This window comes from Alosa pseudoharengus, unplaced genomic scaffold, assembly GCF_046254945.1.
Source record: "Alosa pseudoharengus isolate Yale_2024_CS ecotype anadromous, Long Island Sound unplaced genomic scaffold, YU_APseudo_1.1 YU_APseudo_1.1_scf_24, whole genome shotgun sequence".
Taxonomy (NCBI): domain Eukaryota; kingdom Metazoa; phylum Chordata; class Actinopteri; order Clupeiformes; family Clupeidae; genus Alosa; species Alosa pseudoharengus.
The window spans coordinates 23,256,012-23,271,733 of record NW_027468689.1 but is presented as its reverse complement, the minus strand read 5'-3'; the positions used below and the strand labels follow the sequence as shown (position 1 = coordinate 23,271,733).

Genomic DNA, 15,722 nt, shown 5'->3' with positions numbered 1-15,722 from the left:
AAGGAATAAAACCATTAAACTTAGAAAAGAAAGTATTTCAAGTCAATACCATCTATCTCCCCCTTTTTATAGTTTCTTAACTATAACCAAATAAAAGTAATTTCAAACATAAAGAAACTCAAGTTGTGGGTATGAATCCATTCAATTGAACATTTGCCCACATCAAACAAGGCGTAAACATGTAGCAAACATTTCCCATTGGCATACAAGCAAAAATAAAAATCAAACAAGGCGTAAACATGTAGCAAACATTTCCCATTGGCATACAAGCAAAAATAAAAATCTGTCTTAACATGTTAAACCCCAAAAGACAAAATAAAGAAAGACAAATGGTTGAAATCAACAATGGTTTATATCTCCCCAGTGAAGTTCCTTTGTGTCCATGGGGGAGAAGCTGGGGGGTTGGTTATAGAATACAGTGGTGCTAAAACAAAGGCAGTGAGATAAGATAGCAAAAGGTGTGAAAACTTTTGACCCAAGAAAACAGACAAAAGAAAGAACATAATTTCAACAGTTCAAGACTTAAAATAAAGTAGGCCTAAAACATCATAAACAGCAATCCATTTCAGCTGGGAAATAAAAGTTACAGGAAAAGAAAAGGTACTTGATACTAAATCCTTGATCCTGCTAAGATTATAAACTTGCAACAATTCCTCACCCATACATTTCAAAACAGAAGGACTTGAAACAAAAATGGAAACAGACACATACAAAGAAATAAAAAAATGTCACACACACAGGGCCGGCCCACACACGCATTCATTCATACTGGACACACACAGACACACACAGCTCCATGGAGCTGGAGGACAACTTTAAACGGGCTGCAAGAATATTTTCCTGCTTAAAAAACGGAACAAAAGAAGGCATTTTCGTTATGTGCTCTCATGTTAGCTCTGACAAAGACATCGAGGCGCCTCTAGCGGCAGCTAGTTAGCTCAGGCGTACTTAAAAGAGGCCTAACCATGCTCTCTTGAGCTTATGCTATGTTTGCACACTTGAAAAAGGTTATTACGACATGAATCCTGGTTTGATCATCCATCATAAGTCTCCATAATTTAAAAAGTTATTATTATCAATCCAATTTCAAATTAGTTGTATTTTATCAATTTGAAGAACACAGTATCATATCCACTCTAATGTTTTTACTTTAAACGGTGGAAAGCGTCATTCGACGCCCCAACTATTAACTTACGCTTTCAGTGCAACATCTTTATAGGCTATTTCAAACTGTGATCTTAGTTACACAATCTAGAGATGGTTTCATACATCTGTTATGACCAGCAACACTCTTATGCAATTTCATTTTCAGGTGAGAGATCCTCAGGCGAGCAGTCCCCCTTTTTGGTAGACTTTTACAGAAGATTGGTCATTTCTCCTAACTACCCCAGAATTTTGACCCCAAAATTCTCAATAGTGTCCATAGGACCGACTGCATTTTAGTCTTAAATGCATAGGCTATTTCCAGAAATACAACTGTTTCTAACGCCGAAAGCTTAGATTCATGGAACCGATATGATATTTATTTCAATACCTAGAGCCATTTCCAGAAACAAAGACTGTTTCTAACGCCCGACCAGTCTGACTAGAACTGTTTAGGAGCTCCCTAGATCTCACCACCAGAAAATATAAATTACCTTACCTTAAGAGTGTGCCTTCAAACACGATGATGAAGATCTCTTTCAGCAAAACGTTGAATCCAATTTAAATCCAAAGTTTTTATCTCGGTGGAACCTCCATAACTGATAGTATATTTTTTACTACCATATTTCTCTGGAGACTCAATCAGGACGATGCAAGTCAGTATCCAGGCTTTATTCTTTTCAATGAGGGGCCTAGTGCCCCTCAAGGGAGAAAAGTACATGTTTGTGTCACCCCATCATGGGTTTCACCAGATTCTCAATATTCTCTTCTAACTTCTCTGACTAACAGAGACCATATTTAAAGTTACACACAAAGAAGGAGTGACCTCTAGGTCCAACCCAGTTTGAATATGCAATAGAAAGGGAGGATGAGGATTAGGCCTTCATCAGGTCTGGTCAGCTTCTATTATCTTTTAATTAAAACTACCCCCTTTCCTGGGAAGTCCTTCAGAGGCTTGGACACATGCTGTTCTACAAACATTCACACCTTGGTGATGGGCAAAAGGCATAAACAATGGATACACTGCATACAGACCAAAGACACACACACAGGGTACACATGGGTACACAATCACAAATGACCATAAGAACTATACAGTCTTCAAGTCATAAAGACTTGAATCATTAAACCATTCACATAAAATATGAATACAAAATATTCCCTTCAACACACACACACACACACTCTCTCTCTCTGACAGACCTGCTCTTCCTCCCTCTCCCTAGTCATCCCTCCCAGCTGCAGGAGAGCATGATGCCGTTATCTCCAGAGGTGTTTTGCGAGTTGGAGCGAAACATGGTAGGTGCTGCTGCTGTTCTTTTCCCTCTCCACATTTTCTCCATCCTCTGCTGTCCACCACGTGAAGTCCACAGAGGAACTGATTCGTCCAGTGCCACAGTGGCGCCAGTGTCACTCGGTGGTGCCCATGTTGTCGTGGGTTTCATATATCCTTTACTGTAGTTCATATATCTTTTATGTAGTATCTTTATTCTGTGTAATATCATTGTTTTGTGAAACTGAATTCTGTAGTATGTTCAGTGTGTGGAAAAAGAAGACTGGTTTAAGTGTGTTTAAGGAAGACCTGGCAGAAAATGTCATAAATAAGGGTTGGCGCCAGAAAATGTAAGCAAAACCTAAAGGATGTAGGAATAACAGGATGAGAGGGCAAAGGCGGAGTACCATATATTACTTGGTCAGTTAGCTGTAAACACAGGTGGTGGGAAAGCCAGAGTGTGTGCTGTCTGGGATGACTTGAAGGGGTATAAAGGCTGGACAACGGCCAGAGGATGTTAACACACTTACTTGCTTTCTTCACTAACCAATGCTCCGGAGTGCATTAAAGCAATCATCTGCAGTATACATCCACGCTGTGCAGACTTCTTTTTGAGTTTAAGTTTGTATTATTTCATTTCGATTCGACACCACAATGTCTCGCCACTCAAAGCACTTTGTAGATGTACGTCTCCATTTAGAGACGCTTTTATCCAAAGTGACTTACAGAAAGAAGAATAACATTCAAGCTACAATTCAGAGGAGGCCTTTGCTCGGAATTACTACTGCATCTGTCAATATATATGATTGTGAGATGTTTACTGAACTTCAATACTGATGTATTTCTTCAACTGATTTTTGCTTCCCTCTCTTATCTGATCTAGTCGCCCGATTTGACTCCACTGATTGAGGAGATGCAGGTATGGATAAGTCCTCCTCACGCGTTTCCAGTTTTTATTACGTAAAATCCACTTGTGAAGTCAGAGAAATTAGTGTCCCATGTTACGAGTAGAGCGTGTTGCATAGGATGTTCAGCAAGACATAGCGGACTTGCAGACACTACTAGCCACGTTTACATGGACACTTTTAATCCGATTAGAAACAGAATAACGGCTCAATCTGAATAAAAATTCTCATATAAACACCTCAATCGGAATAAAAAGGCCTGATCCAATCAGAATGAAAGAGGTAGTGTATGTAGTCATTTCCTATTCCGATTGAACATCCATGTATACGGTCAATCGGATTGCCTGCTGTATCCTCTCAAATAAAAGTAGGCAACAACGTCAATTCTGATCAAAAATTCTAAAGTGCTTGAAAGCACCTGATCGGAATGGAACTTACCCCATGTAAACAGACGGCACGAATCAGGATAGTTTAATTGGAATGACAAAAAACCCATCCATGTCCATGTAAACGTGGCTACTGACGATAGTCAAGGACTCGTAGGGCCTTAATTTGAATGATGGGCAAAGTGCAAAGTCTTAAGTGTAACTAAAGATAAAATATTATAACAACTTGGGTAAGACCTTAACAGCAAACATTAATGAGTCTCCCTTTTCCCATATAAATTCCACATTTTTGCCAAACTCATAACCTATTGCAACTACATTACATTACTCAGACCTCTACTTTTTGTAGTTTTGTAACTGGATTGTGTTTTTTCTTTGATAATCGTTTTGGTGTATGATCACCTTTTTAATTTGTATAATCTATGAGTAAACCTTCCCCCAAGACTTCCACTCAAATATCAATTTTTTTTCCGGGTCTTTAAAAACTGCAATTCTTACGTCTTTACTTTTCAAGACCTGCGCATACACCCTGTGCTTGTTTTTGACGTCTTTCTTTGTGGCACCCCCCCCCCCCCCCCAGAAACAAAATTTCCAAGGAGATTACATTGACGATGATTGCAAGATGGAGGAGCAGTGAGGTTAAGAGGAAGACGTCCCCATCACATCACAACACTGTTCCATCTTTTTCACCCTCACTTCCACGTAGCGGCAAGAGCAGACTACAGGAATCAGTGACCTCTGACCGCTTCTCCCTCAACGACCTCTGACCGCTTCTCCCTCAACTTCCCCAGTGGTGCTCGGACTCGCACTGATCGTTTCCTTCAGCTGCTAGAGCTATGCAGAGCCACTGGTCCGTTCTTGCCGACCAGGTGCCTTTCCCCAGGGGAACACACGGGTCCTGTCGACTCTTCTGTGTGCACACACTGATAAAAAGGACTGAGTTTATCTCAATTTATACCTGTAAACCTGTGTGCCCTTTTAGTTGTTTCTACTCTGTCTTCCTTCTACCATAAAAAAGGAACCAATAATTAGTCAGGCCATGATTTTTGTTTTTTAAACCTTTTATTTTGTATTTGTCAGTGAAATAAATAATTTCAAAAAGCCTGCGACAAGTTCAGGAAGCTAAATGCGGAAGGGTGGGAAGAAAACAGGAAACTGGAACATTGCTGCAGTACATTCAGATCCGTTCCCGACGAGGCATCACTTGCATCTAGCCAATTAAATAATGGTGCATTGGGGGTCTCCGTGCTGTCCGATAGTTTTAATAGAATAAGCTCAAAACCAGGATATGAGGATTAAAACTCACTCTAATAATGCTATATTCACTGAAGTACCATGGACCTACCAAAGTGATATTTGCTAGTATTCTGATATTTTCCCCAATGTCATGTTGCTCACAATGTCTGTATATTGTTCACCGCTATCACACCACACCTATCGTATTCGCCTTAATGTAACACTTAAACAAAAACGTTAAAACACACACACTCACATAATTTTACACAAACATAATTGTCAACAGTTACTCCATCACAAGATTTACAGCAGGACAAGAGAATCTGTCTGGTGATGAGTGTGTGTGTGTATTTGTATATCTTAGTTACTTTGTACAGTGAATTCATTCAGTGTGCATTTATCTACCTGCTCTACTAGCTTCATTAACAGTCTAGTCTGTTGTATGTGTCTGGCCTACTGGTGAAATAACACGATAATCATCGAATAATTAAGAATTTGGATGCAACTCGGCCTGTGCACTTTAACATTGAGTAATGCTTCCAGCAAAGTCTATTTGTGTCCTGTATTATTTTGTTATTTGACACTTTATGATATGTCTATTTCTGTCTTTCAAGCTGCAATAAAACTGAGTTGTAAGGTCAGCATTTGGTTTAATTTTTTTCTTCCAACATTCTTTATGCGTCTCCGTAAACTGCTTTCTACTCCGACTAAATCACGGGAAATCACACCCAATTGTTTTAACGCATGGCTTCTAAATAGTTCCTCTGAAATTGTAACGGCTGTTGGTAAATAAATTATAACTTGAGCTTCGCATTCAATAAGGCCTTTATAGCCACGGCCTCTTACTCAAAGGTGCAAAGGATGTTCAATTTAGTGTTTTTGTTTTCCTCTTGTGGCCACTGACATATTTAGTCAGCATGAGATTTTGCAACCATTCAGCCTCTGGCAAAGGGGACACACACATTCTTTGCTTTAACTGGCCCTTACACTTACACACATCCACCTTAATAAACAACAACGACAAAGTGCAAATATCTTCAAACAATCACTATCATTTTGTAGTTTGGATGCTGAAAAAAAAAGAAAGGCAAGAGAGTTGCAATATTACTATCTATCTACTTGGACCGATATTAAGCTAATAGATAAGCCGAACGATAACTTCCCCTCAGAGTTTAGACTGGTGAAACATAGGCGGCTCCTTCAGCAGAGTAGCTCCTCCTGTACTGTACACGAACTACGAAACACTCCTGCGAAACACAAGCTGCCCAAAGACTCGCTTACTTCACATTAAATCTGTTTATATTAGATCCTCTCACTGCGGCTCTAGAAGGATTCTAGAGGGCGCTAAAGTAGATTTTTTTTGTGACATCTTAACAGTACATTAATATACAAATTTATATCTTCATATATTTATACACATATATTTATATACCTTAAATATGTTTTCACTATTACAGAGAGGAAAGTGAGTATGTACGCTTTGTGTGGAGTCCATGTTCCACACGTGGTCACAATGAGAGAACACTACGACATAGATAGGAAATGACAAGGGAACTGACCATTAACCAGCGCTGGACTAGTGCAAGATCCGTCCCACAATCCTCCACTATCTGGGATTAGGGGGTGTGCAGTACTAAACAACTAAACACAGCGAAAACAAACAAACAAATAAACAAACCAAAAACAAACAAAAAAAGCCAAGCGAGAAAATATCACAACCAAACCATGAACAGGTAAACAAACACAGCTATAAAATATTAAGTTTTTTCTTCTTCTTCGTCTTCTTCCTCGTCTTAAAAATACAGTAACTTGTACAAAGTTTCAACGTTCAATGACGAACCATCCACTGCTACACTACCAGTGAGATGACCAGGGGGGTATTCCAAGTACGAGGTTTAGTGACAAACCTGGGTTAGTTAACACAGAGTAGGTGGTAAACCTTCTAATAGAAGAGCTGTATGGCTTCATTCTCCTAACAAAACAATACCATAGGGCTCTTGTTGTAGGAGGTTTACCACTTTGAGTTAAGTTACCCAGGTTTATCACTAAACCATGTACTTGGAATACCCCCCTGAGCTGCACTCTCATGCAGACACTCACACACACAAACGCACGCGCACACACACACACACACACTCAGACACAAACACAAACGCCTTAAATAGTCAGGGGGTTGGGCTTGGGGTGGCAGAGGGTTATGGGTAAGTGTTTCTACAGCAACCCGTCCAGGTTCTTCTCGGCTGTCTCCTTGTCTGCCGTGGGCTCCGGAGGACTATACTGGGTACAGTATTCCTGCAGAATCGTTACGACGTCATGGTGACCAAAGTGCACAGCTTCGTCCATGGGCGTGTTGCCCCACCTGTGGATTGGAGGGAAGGGGAGACAGGTGTTCAGGCCAAGTCAATACTGCATCTACGTACAGTGCATAACAATGACTGTTTTTATCTAAAGGTGGACCATCTGTTACTGTTCGTATGTAAGAGTTATACTGCTGCATATGCATGCTGTATGGCTGTTTTTATCTAAAGCGTTATCTAGATCTTTTACATTAGGTTAGTCAAGTCAAGTCAAGTTTATTTATATAGCGCATTTCATACACAGAGGTCATTCAATGTGCTTTACATAAACAAAAGCAAGCAGGATTGTATTTGGGCAAATCCCTCAATAGGTGGACCCAGAGCGGTAGAGAAAACAAAAGTGGTGACACTCCCATAAGAGACCATGGAAAAGGCCAGTTTCCGGATTATGGGAGTTTTGGAACTAAAAATCACTTGGTCAGTAGTCAATGATTTAATTGATAACGCCATCCGACATCCAGAACTACATCCCACCCTCCTGCGATATTGAAGTTTTTTTTTTTACTTTTCATTGCGTGGCGGCGACATCAAATAGTGTCACAACTCTTTCTTTCTATGACTCTGGGTGGACCCTATGGATTTTACCTCTTTACAGTTTGAAGACAATTTTGACTCAAAGTTGACTCAATGTTTTGCTTGCCCACAAAGGAACATAGCTGAGGATGAATTGACATTTTTCCCATGTCAAGTGTGGGCCAAGTATTTGAGTGTAAGGGTTACTTTGAATGTTAGGGTTAAACTTAGAGTAATGTTAGCTTTGAGCGTTAGGATTAGCTTTGAGTGTTAGGGTTACTTTTTTCATACAATTATGTCTGACATAACAACACAATCTATTCTACTCTTTGAGTGTTAGGGTTAGATTTGAGTGATAGGGTTACTTTGAGTGTTACTTTGAATCTAAGGGTTAGCTTTCAGTGTTAAGGCTATCTTTGAGTTAAAGGTTAGTTTTGAGTGTATGGGTTAGCCTTCAGTGTATGGGTTAGCTTTGAGCATTAGGGTTAGCTTTGAGTGTAAGGGTTAGCGTTGAGTGTAAGTGTTAGGTCTGAGTGTAAGAGTTAGGTCTAAGTGTCAGGGTTAGCTTTGAGTGAAGAGACTGGCTTTGAGTGTTAAGGCTAGCTCTGAGTTCTAGGGTTTGAATGTTTGGGTTAATTTGAGTATAAGGGTTACATTTGAGTGTTAGTGTATCTTTGAGTGTTAGGGTTAGCTATGAGTGTTAGGGTTGGCTGAGTGTGACGGGAGATGGCGTTGGTCATCTCATCTCACGTGGACTACACTGAATCAGACTGATTAGTGGCAACCTGGCAATCCGGTCAGCTACTTTACTGACGCTGCCATGCAGAACAGTGAAACATTGCAGTCATAATATTTCCGCTTATCTCTAAATACATAGTCACACACAGATATACACAGGGACAGTACAGATATCATACAGAGTCATCATACTTCACACATAGAATAATACTTTTAGTGTCAAAGTGACCCACTAGTGAGAAACGCAGAACATTAAACCACATATTGGAATATTGGAGATAATGCTTTATTTCACTTTCTCTATAAGGGTTACATTTGAGGGTTAGGGTTAGCTTTGAGTGTTAGTGTTAGCTTTAACTGTTACGATTAGCTTTAAGTGTTAGGGCTAGGTTTGAATGTTAGGGTTAGGTTTGAATGTTAGGGTTAGGTTTGAATGTTAAGATTAGCTTTGTGTGTAAGTATTATCTTTGAGTGTAAGTGTTAGCTTTGTGGGGTCTCACCTGTCTTTGGGCACAGGGTTCACTTTGCAGGCCTCGAGCAAAAACCTGACCACTTCAGCATGTCCTGTGATTAAAACACACACACACACACACACACACACACACACACACACAGACACACACACACACACACACACACACACACACACACACACACACACACACACACACACACACACAAGACAGTGGAAATCAATAATGGATTACAGTATAGGTAACCAACTCTTACCTATTACCATGACAAAGCTGTTTTTGCCCACCTTTAATCTACATAACCTTCAAGAGATTACACAAATACTAATCCTCATTTGTGAAGCAAAGTAAAGGATTCACACTATTTTTATAATGGAACATTTCTGGACTATATTTAGATACTAGGACTATGATTCCAACAGAATGGATGACTTATCACTGCTGCAAATTCAAGCTCTTACATGTCCTTGAAATCATTTACAAATTAATTACAAATAAATTGAGGTCATGGAAAGAGTACAGGTGAACAATTAACTATTAGATTAGTAAAATTAGTCAGATTAGTTAATTTCTTTTCAAAAGGTCAACATTTCTGTATTATAACCTCTTTATTCTAATATTTTGAGATATTCATTTTTGGTTTTCATGACCTGTAAGCCGTAATTATCAAGATTACACCAAAAAATGGCTTGAAATATTTCACTTTATATCTAATGAATCTAGAATATATGAAAGATCCACTTTTAGAACTAAATTAGGGGGGGGGGGGGGGTTACTCTATTTTGAGACCCACCTCTATATTATGATCTGATAAAATAAAGGTAAAACAAATCAGAAAAGGGTAAGTACCTTCAGCAGCAGCTACATGAAGTGCAGTCCTGGAATCATAGTCTCTCTGCTCCATGTCCATGGATGAGAGCGCAAACCTGAGATAGAGAGAGAGAGAGAGAGAGAGAGAGAGAGAGAGAGAGGGAGACAGATAGACAGAGAAAAAATAGATAAATAGAAAGAGAGAGAGAGAGACAGAGAGAAGAAGAAACCAAATGAGAGGAGTGCATTTTATCCAAACACTCAAACCCTCATTAAAACCCACTCCTGAGGACTCTAGGCACAATCCACCGCCATAACATCCTTTACAGCATTCTTTACAGCAGCACTTGTATTTACACAACCCACCCTGACAACATTAGAGGTCAGATGCCTCATGCTTTTAAACTATGGAGAAAACATATTGTAAAATATCTGTATTTGAATGTCATATAGTAATTTTTTGTATGCCAAATTTAATAATAATAATACAAAAATGTAAGTATATTTTGGACTTTGGGCTAACACTAAGGTGTCGAGAGATTGAAAAAAACATACTGTAATCTGCATTTGAATATGTCATATATTCATTGTTTTTACAGTGACTTTAATAAAATGAAAGGTTTTTAAAATACATTTTGGGCTTTGGGCTAATCATACGATGTGGCGTCCTATAACACTACGGTGTGTGGCCTAGTGGTGTAAGGTAAACGCTCTAACACTACGGTGTGTGGCCTAGTGGTGTAAGGTAAACGCTCTAACACTACGGTGTGTGGCCTAGTGGTGTAAGGTAAACGCTCTAACACTACGGTGTGTGGCCTAGTGGTGTAAGGTAAACGCTCTAACACTACGGTGTGTGGCCTAGTGGTGTAAGGTAAACGCTCTAACACTACGGTGTGTGGCCTAGTGGTGTAAGGTAAACGCTCTAACACTACGGTGTGTGGCTCCGCTGGCTGTGCACGACTAAACAGACACTATGAAACAAGGCCTGGCTCACCTCCTCAGAGCAGACACATCCCCGGTGTAGGCGGCAAAGAGTAGGTTGATGACGGACTTCACCTGCGAGAGAGCAGAGGCAACAGTTTATGCGTCGTACAAGCCCATAAACATGGCTGACAGAGGTGGGGTCTGATTACTGAGGGGGAAGAACAGACAGTGGAAGGGGCACTGGCCTCCTGTGTCGTCGTACTGCACGTGGAAGAAAGGTGTTAAGGCAACATAAGGTGCCATGATAGAAGACTGGCGGGAAGCATTGCTGGTCAGATGTAAGTCAGGAAGCTGACATGGTCACATAAATCACACACAACCAACAGCACTGCTGCTGACTCAAAACAGACAGAACAAAAAATGGTTAGAGGGATTATAAAGCAATCATATTCCACAACACCTGCATATCAACTACTACTAACATATGCATTTTTATTTAAATTATGTTCTAATTAAATGAAAATATGATTATATAAAATATAATGCTGATTTACAAACCTACATACAGTATACACCATAGTAATCATGCACATGTGCACTCCGGTGTAGAGGAAATAAGAAAAGCACACTACTGGTACCACCAGGAGGGAAAGTGGAGTTAGGCAGAGTTTATTACCAGAACATAACTAATTACGAGACATGATCAAAACAAAAACAAACAAACATGATTTTCACAAGATGAATCCGTAATCCATGGTTACACACTCCTGATGCTGTGTTGACAGAAAAACTGCAGGAATGAAATTCAGTGAAGCTGACGAAGGCTAATTTCACATTACTACATTGCCCTTTTGATGACAAAAAATACAATAAACATATTTCAAACTAATGTTGGATAATGAACAACGCAGTCAACAACACTTTTAGTAGTTTTCTTATTCAATCAATCATTCATTCATTCCCTGCCTTTCAGCCATTGTTTCAAATAATTTCCCAACTTTAACATTTAACATCATCCATAATAATTTAGATATATTTCACTGAACAGGACTTTAGCCAGTTCAGAAATACAGTCAATTATTATTCATAATTCACAAATTAAAAACATTGACAAAAACAACAACAAACAAAAAAGCAAACAAACAAACATGAACTGCTACCTGGGCATCCGTCCCCACCCAAGCTCACACCTTGCTACTAACAATTCTCTACTTTGGCAAAGCACTCTCTTTCACTATTTGAAGTTCCTTTCCATGATTTCAAAAGACCCAAAAGGCTATGATCTTGAAATAACATGAAGTTACATACAAATTCAGAACAAAGTGACAATGTGAATAAAAAAGAAGGAGTATTGGTACGGGTGCTGCTACAGTCACTGATTAACCTAAAGCTCTGGACTGCTGTTGATAACAATGTACACTGAGACATATAGAGATACATAAAGCGCAGGTTTGTAGGCTCACTGGTAAGGTTCTTGGCACCGCCTTTGGTGTTCGTGCCACTTGCCTCGTCTCAGCTGCAGGGAGAACTGAAGCTTCAAGTATGGAGGAATCAGTACTATATTCTCTCTTCTAAACCGATTTGGTACACTTGTCGTGAGCCTAGCAGAACACTCATTATCATAGATATATATACTGTATATTATATTATATATATATATATATATATATATATATGGCTCATTATATTTCACATACAGTACAGCGTTAAGACATTCTGCAATATTGTGATGTTTCAGTAAAACAACAAAAGTGTGGATCCTATGCAATTTTTTCATGAGATTCACCACTTCTGCCTTCTGTGAGTTACTCTAGCCAGGGAGAAGTGAAACAGGCTGATTATATTCAGTTATATCCAGTATTTCTAACAAGCCTTCAAGCAAGGGAAACATCTGTGCCTGAAGCTCTGTCGATACTGTAAGTAACATTAAAAGCTGTTATGTATCAGCACTTATCTTCAAATCTTAAACAGCCTGGCCCACCCCTGGCATCAGCCACAGTACGCGAGAACTACTAGTCCTGATTGTAATCAGTTTCCTGGGTGTGATTTCAAATGAAAATACCCTTTTATTAAAGTCATTCATATCAGCACCAGCTCAATTCAAATTCCCTGGTGATGACTAACAGGAAGCAGTAAACTCAACAGTCATCAAATGCTGGTAAGGCCTCAAAGGTGCAGATTGTGTCCACACCTCTCTGATCTCACTCACACACACACACACACACATGCACAATAACTCCTCAATTGACCGATCCCAAGCCCCAAGCATGCTATCTGTGGTGCTAGCATGATGACCAAGAGATGAGGCTTCTCCCTTTTGTCTGTTGATTTGTGACCTCTCTCTTACCTCCAGTCTAAGCTTAAAGGAGAATTCCGGTGTGATATTGACCTAAAGTGTGTTGAAACATGATACCGAGTGTGAATGTATGTCTCATAGCTCACCTCGGCTTGTCCCCTGCACTGAGAAATCTGGCGCTAGTTAGCCAATGCTACCAACAGTGTTTCGTTGCGGTGCCTCGGGCATCGGCCTAGCCATGCAAATAAATCACTGTTTTACACCATTTACGAGGCTCAAAGTAGCTCCATACTTCATTGGTAGACTTCCGAGGGCCTTGACATTTAAAACGAGACATTGAGAACTTTGAAAAAGCACTGGTAGTTTATTTACAAGACAATTTATACAGACAGTACCTTAAGGAATTTTACCGTTCGACGCCATCTTGAATTTAGTCACGATAAGTCGAGCGACGAGTACGAATGAACAGGTATGATAAGGGATCAGATTCCAAAAATAATTCCGTGGAAATGCATGGATTCCAGTTGCTGCTACTGGAAGCAACTGAATCCATGCATTTCCACTGAATTAATTTCAAGCTGAGGTGAGCTATGAGACATATGTTCACACTCGGTATCATGTTTCAACACAATTTAGGTCAAACTCACAACGGAATTCTCCTTTAATATAACCATCCACAGCACAATGAATGGTTTCTGGGCAAAATATGTCCCTTTGTCTCCAAATAGCTGGCCATCCAGTGCCATGTAATATCACTTGGACATTAACAGAGATTAGCAAACTATGCTAGCTAGAAGGCTGAAGGCGACCGCTTGTCCGACCTTTTGCGTTTGATGGGCAGGCTGGGGATCGGTCAGTTACTCCTCTATTTGTCTTTGTAAATAAATACTGTTAACAGATACACAGACATGAGCACAGTGAGGGCCTCTGAGGCACCATTGAGTTCAGGGAGAGTGCCACTGAGTGCCGCTTTTCTACTCCTCTCCACTAGATGGCACTCCTAGTGTCACACATTGAGTGTTGGGGGGGGGGGGGTAGGGGGTAATCCATCCTCACTTCTCTCCACTAGATGGTGCTCCGCTCCTGGGGGAGAGGGATGGGAAGGGATTGAGATGGGAGAGGGGAGGAACGTCAGCTAAGCCACCTTCATTTCTCTCCTCTAGATGGCGCTCCTGGTGTTGCGCGCGGGTGGCGTTGACTTGAGTCGAGGGGGGAAGAGGGAGAAGGAGGGGTCGGAAGGGGAAGGGGAGGGAGGTCCGCTACGCCTCATCTCCTCTAGATGGCGCTCCTGGTCTCGCGTGCGGGTGCCTGGGCGCCGTTGGCACCCGATGTGGCAGCGCCGCTGCTGGCGGCCTCGTCCATGCGGAACACGACGGTGCTGGAGAGGGCGCACTCGGCCTCGTGCGGAGACACCCTCCGCCACACGGACTCTTTCAGAGCCAGCTCCTGCTGCAGGCTCTCGTAATCCATGGGTCTGAAGATCGGCTGCTGGGGGGAGGGGGGGAGGGGTTGAGTGCGTTGTGCAGCGAAGGGGGGGGGGGGAGGACACGTTAGTCTGGATCTACTGACACTAAAAGCGTGTATGCTCATGTGTATTTCAAAGCGAAACCAAGCAAAACAAAACAAATTAACAAAGAGAGAGATAAAAGAAAGAAAGAAAGAAAGAAAGAAAGAAAGAAATACAGACAGCCAGACAGAAAGATAACCCCTCTTTGTAGACCTGCAAAAGTAATGCACTTGAGGTGGTCTCTGGCAGCGTATGTGATAATGTAAGGCACAGAGTGGGTTGGGAGAGGAAGGGTTACCGGTGGACAGAGATCAGCTGTAGTGAGAGCTTATGTCAAAGTGTCATGTGTGTTAAAGGCACTGGGGTGAGCGGGAAGCAAGAGACATAGCAGTTTAATGTAAAAAGATTAATGCTGCAATAATATAAGCCTCCAGAAGGGGGCATTAACGTCCAAACTAGATATGCAAAGCTTGACATTGCTGACCAAAGGAAAACCATCCTGAGCTGGGAGCTCACACATTGAACATGCTCGAGTCCTTCATCTCTTGGTTGTCATGGCAGCACGTCAACATAAAAAAAAATCACACCTTGCGCTGGGCATAGCAGTCATTTGGTTGGCACGAACAGGACATTTAGACCAGGCACAGGGAAGACGCGTTAAAAGGACCGAGGCGCCCGAGATGGGCATGCGAAATGGGCAAAACCAAAACCAAAACTCACTCTCTGGTCGCCGCCCTCCCGGCGTGGGTCCAGCTTCTTGGCGAAGTGCCTCAGGTTGTCGTAATTGTGGAAGTTGCAGAGATGCACCAGGTCCTGGGGACGCACAAGGACCAACCACAGAGTCAGAGAGGAGGCGCTCAGGATGATGTGTGTGTGTGTGTGTGTGTGTGTGTGTGTGTGTGTGTGTTTCTGCAGTCTGTCTGCCAGTTCCACCATTCCTATATTCTTCATCTATTCATAGCTCTCTCCAAGGATGCTTCCACATAAGCAGAAGCAACAGCAGCAAACTAGTGAGAGAATACCCTACTGAATATCTTATAAACAGATCTCAGGATTTGTCCTCATATGCTTTAAGTTGATCAGAGAACTCTGACGGCATATTTAGATTAAACAGCTTTAAACTGATACTTCTGAGGGAATAAACTGCTGAGGGTTTAATAT

The 15,722-nt window shown here is 41.1% G+C and overlaps 2 protein-coding genes across 6 annotated transcripts in view; one reads left to right on the top strand and one right to left on the bottom strand.

The window, feature by feature from the left end:
• The window catches only part of stat1a (signal transducer and activator of transcription 1a), a 28,047-nt gene extending 22,463 nt beyond the window's left edge, over positions 1 to 5,584 (top strand). Inside the window, exons 23-25 of the mRNA XM_076303510.1 lie at positions 2,370 to 2,442; positions 3,300 to 3,335; positions 4,288 to 5,584. Of these exons, the coding sequence (XP_076159625.1) occupies positions 2,370 to 2,442; positions 3,300 to 3,335; positions 4,288 to 4,344 (166 nt within the window). The 3' untranslated portion in view covers positions 4,345 to 5,584. The remainder of the gene's footprint in view (positions 1 to 2,369; positions 2,443 to 3,299; positions 3,336 to 4,287) is intronic.
• Positions 5,585 to 5,658: 74 nt separating this feature from the next.
• LOC143142555 (glutaminase kidney isoform, mitochondrial-like) overlaps positions 5,659 to 15,722 on the bottom strand; it is a 40,881-nt gene continuing 30,817 nt past the window's right edge. For 3 of the 5 annotated variants that reach the window (XM_076303511.1, XM_076303512.1, XM_076303516.1), the window contains 5 exons: positions 15,282 to 15,374; positions 10,829 to 10,890; positions 9,874 to 9,950; positions 9,052 to 9,115; positions 5,659 to 7,302 (listed from right to left, as the gene is read on the bottom strand). In XM_076303511.1, the coding sequence (XP_076159626.1) occupies positions 7,155 to 7,302; positions 9,052 to 9,115; positions 9,874 to 9,950; positions 10,829 to 10,890; positions 15,282 to 15,374 (444 nt within the window). In that variant the 3' untranslated portion in view covers positions 5,659 to 7,154. Of the gene's footprint in view, positions 7,303 to 9,051; positions 9,116 to 9,873; positions 9,951 to 10,828; positions 10,891 to 14,097; positions 14,543 to 15,281; positions 15,375 to 15,722 lie in introns of those variants that run through there. The other 2 variants (XM_076303514.1, XM_076303515.1) reach the window with 2 other exon arrangements.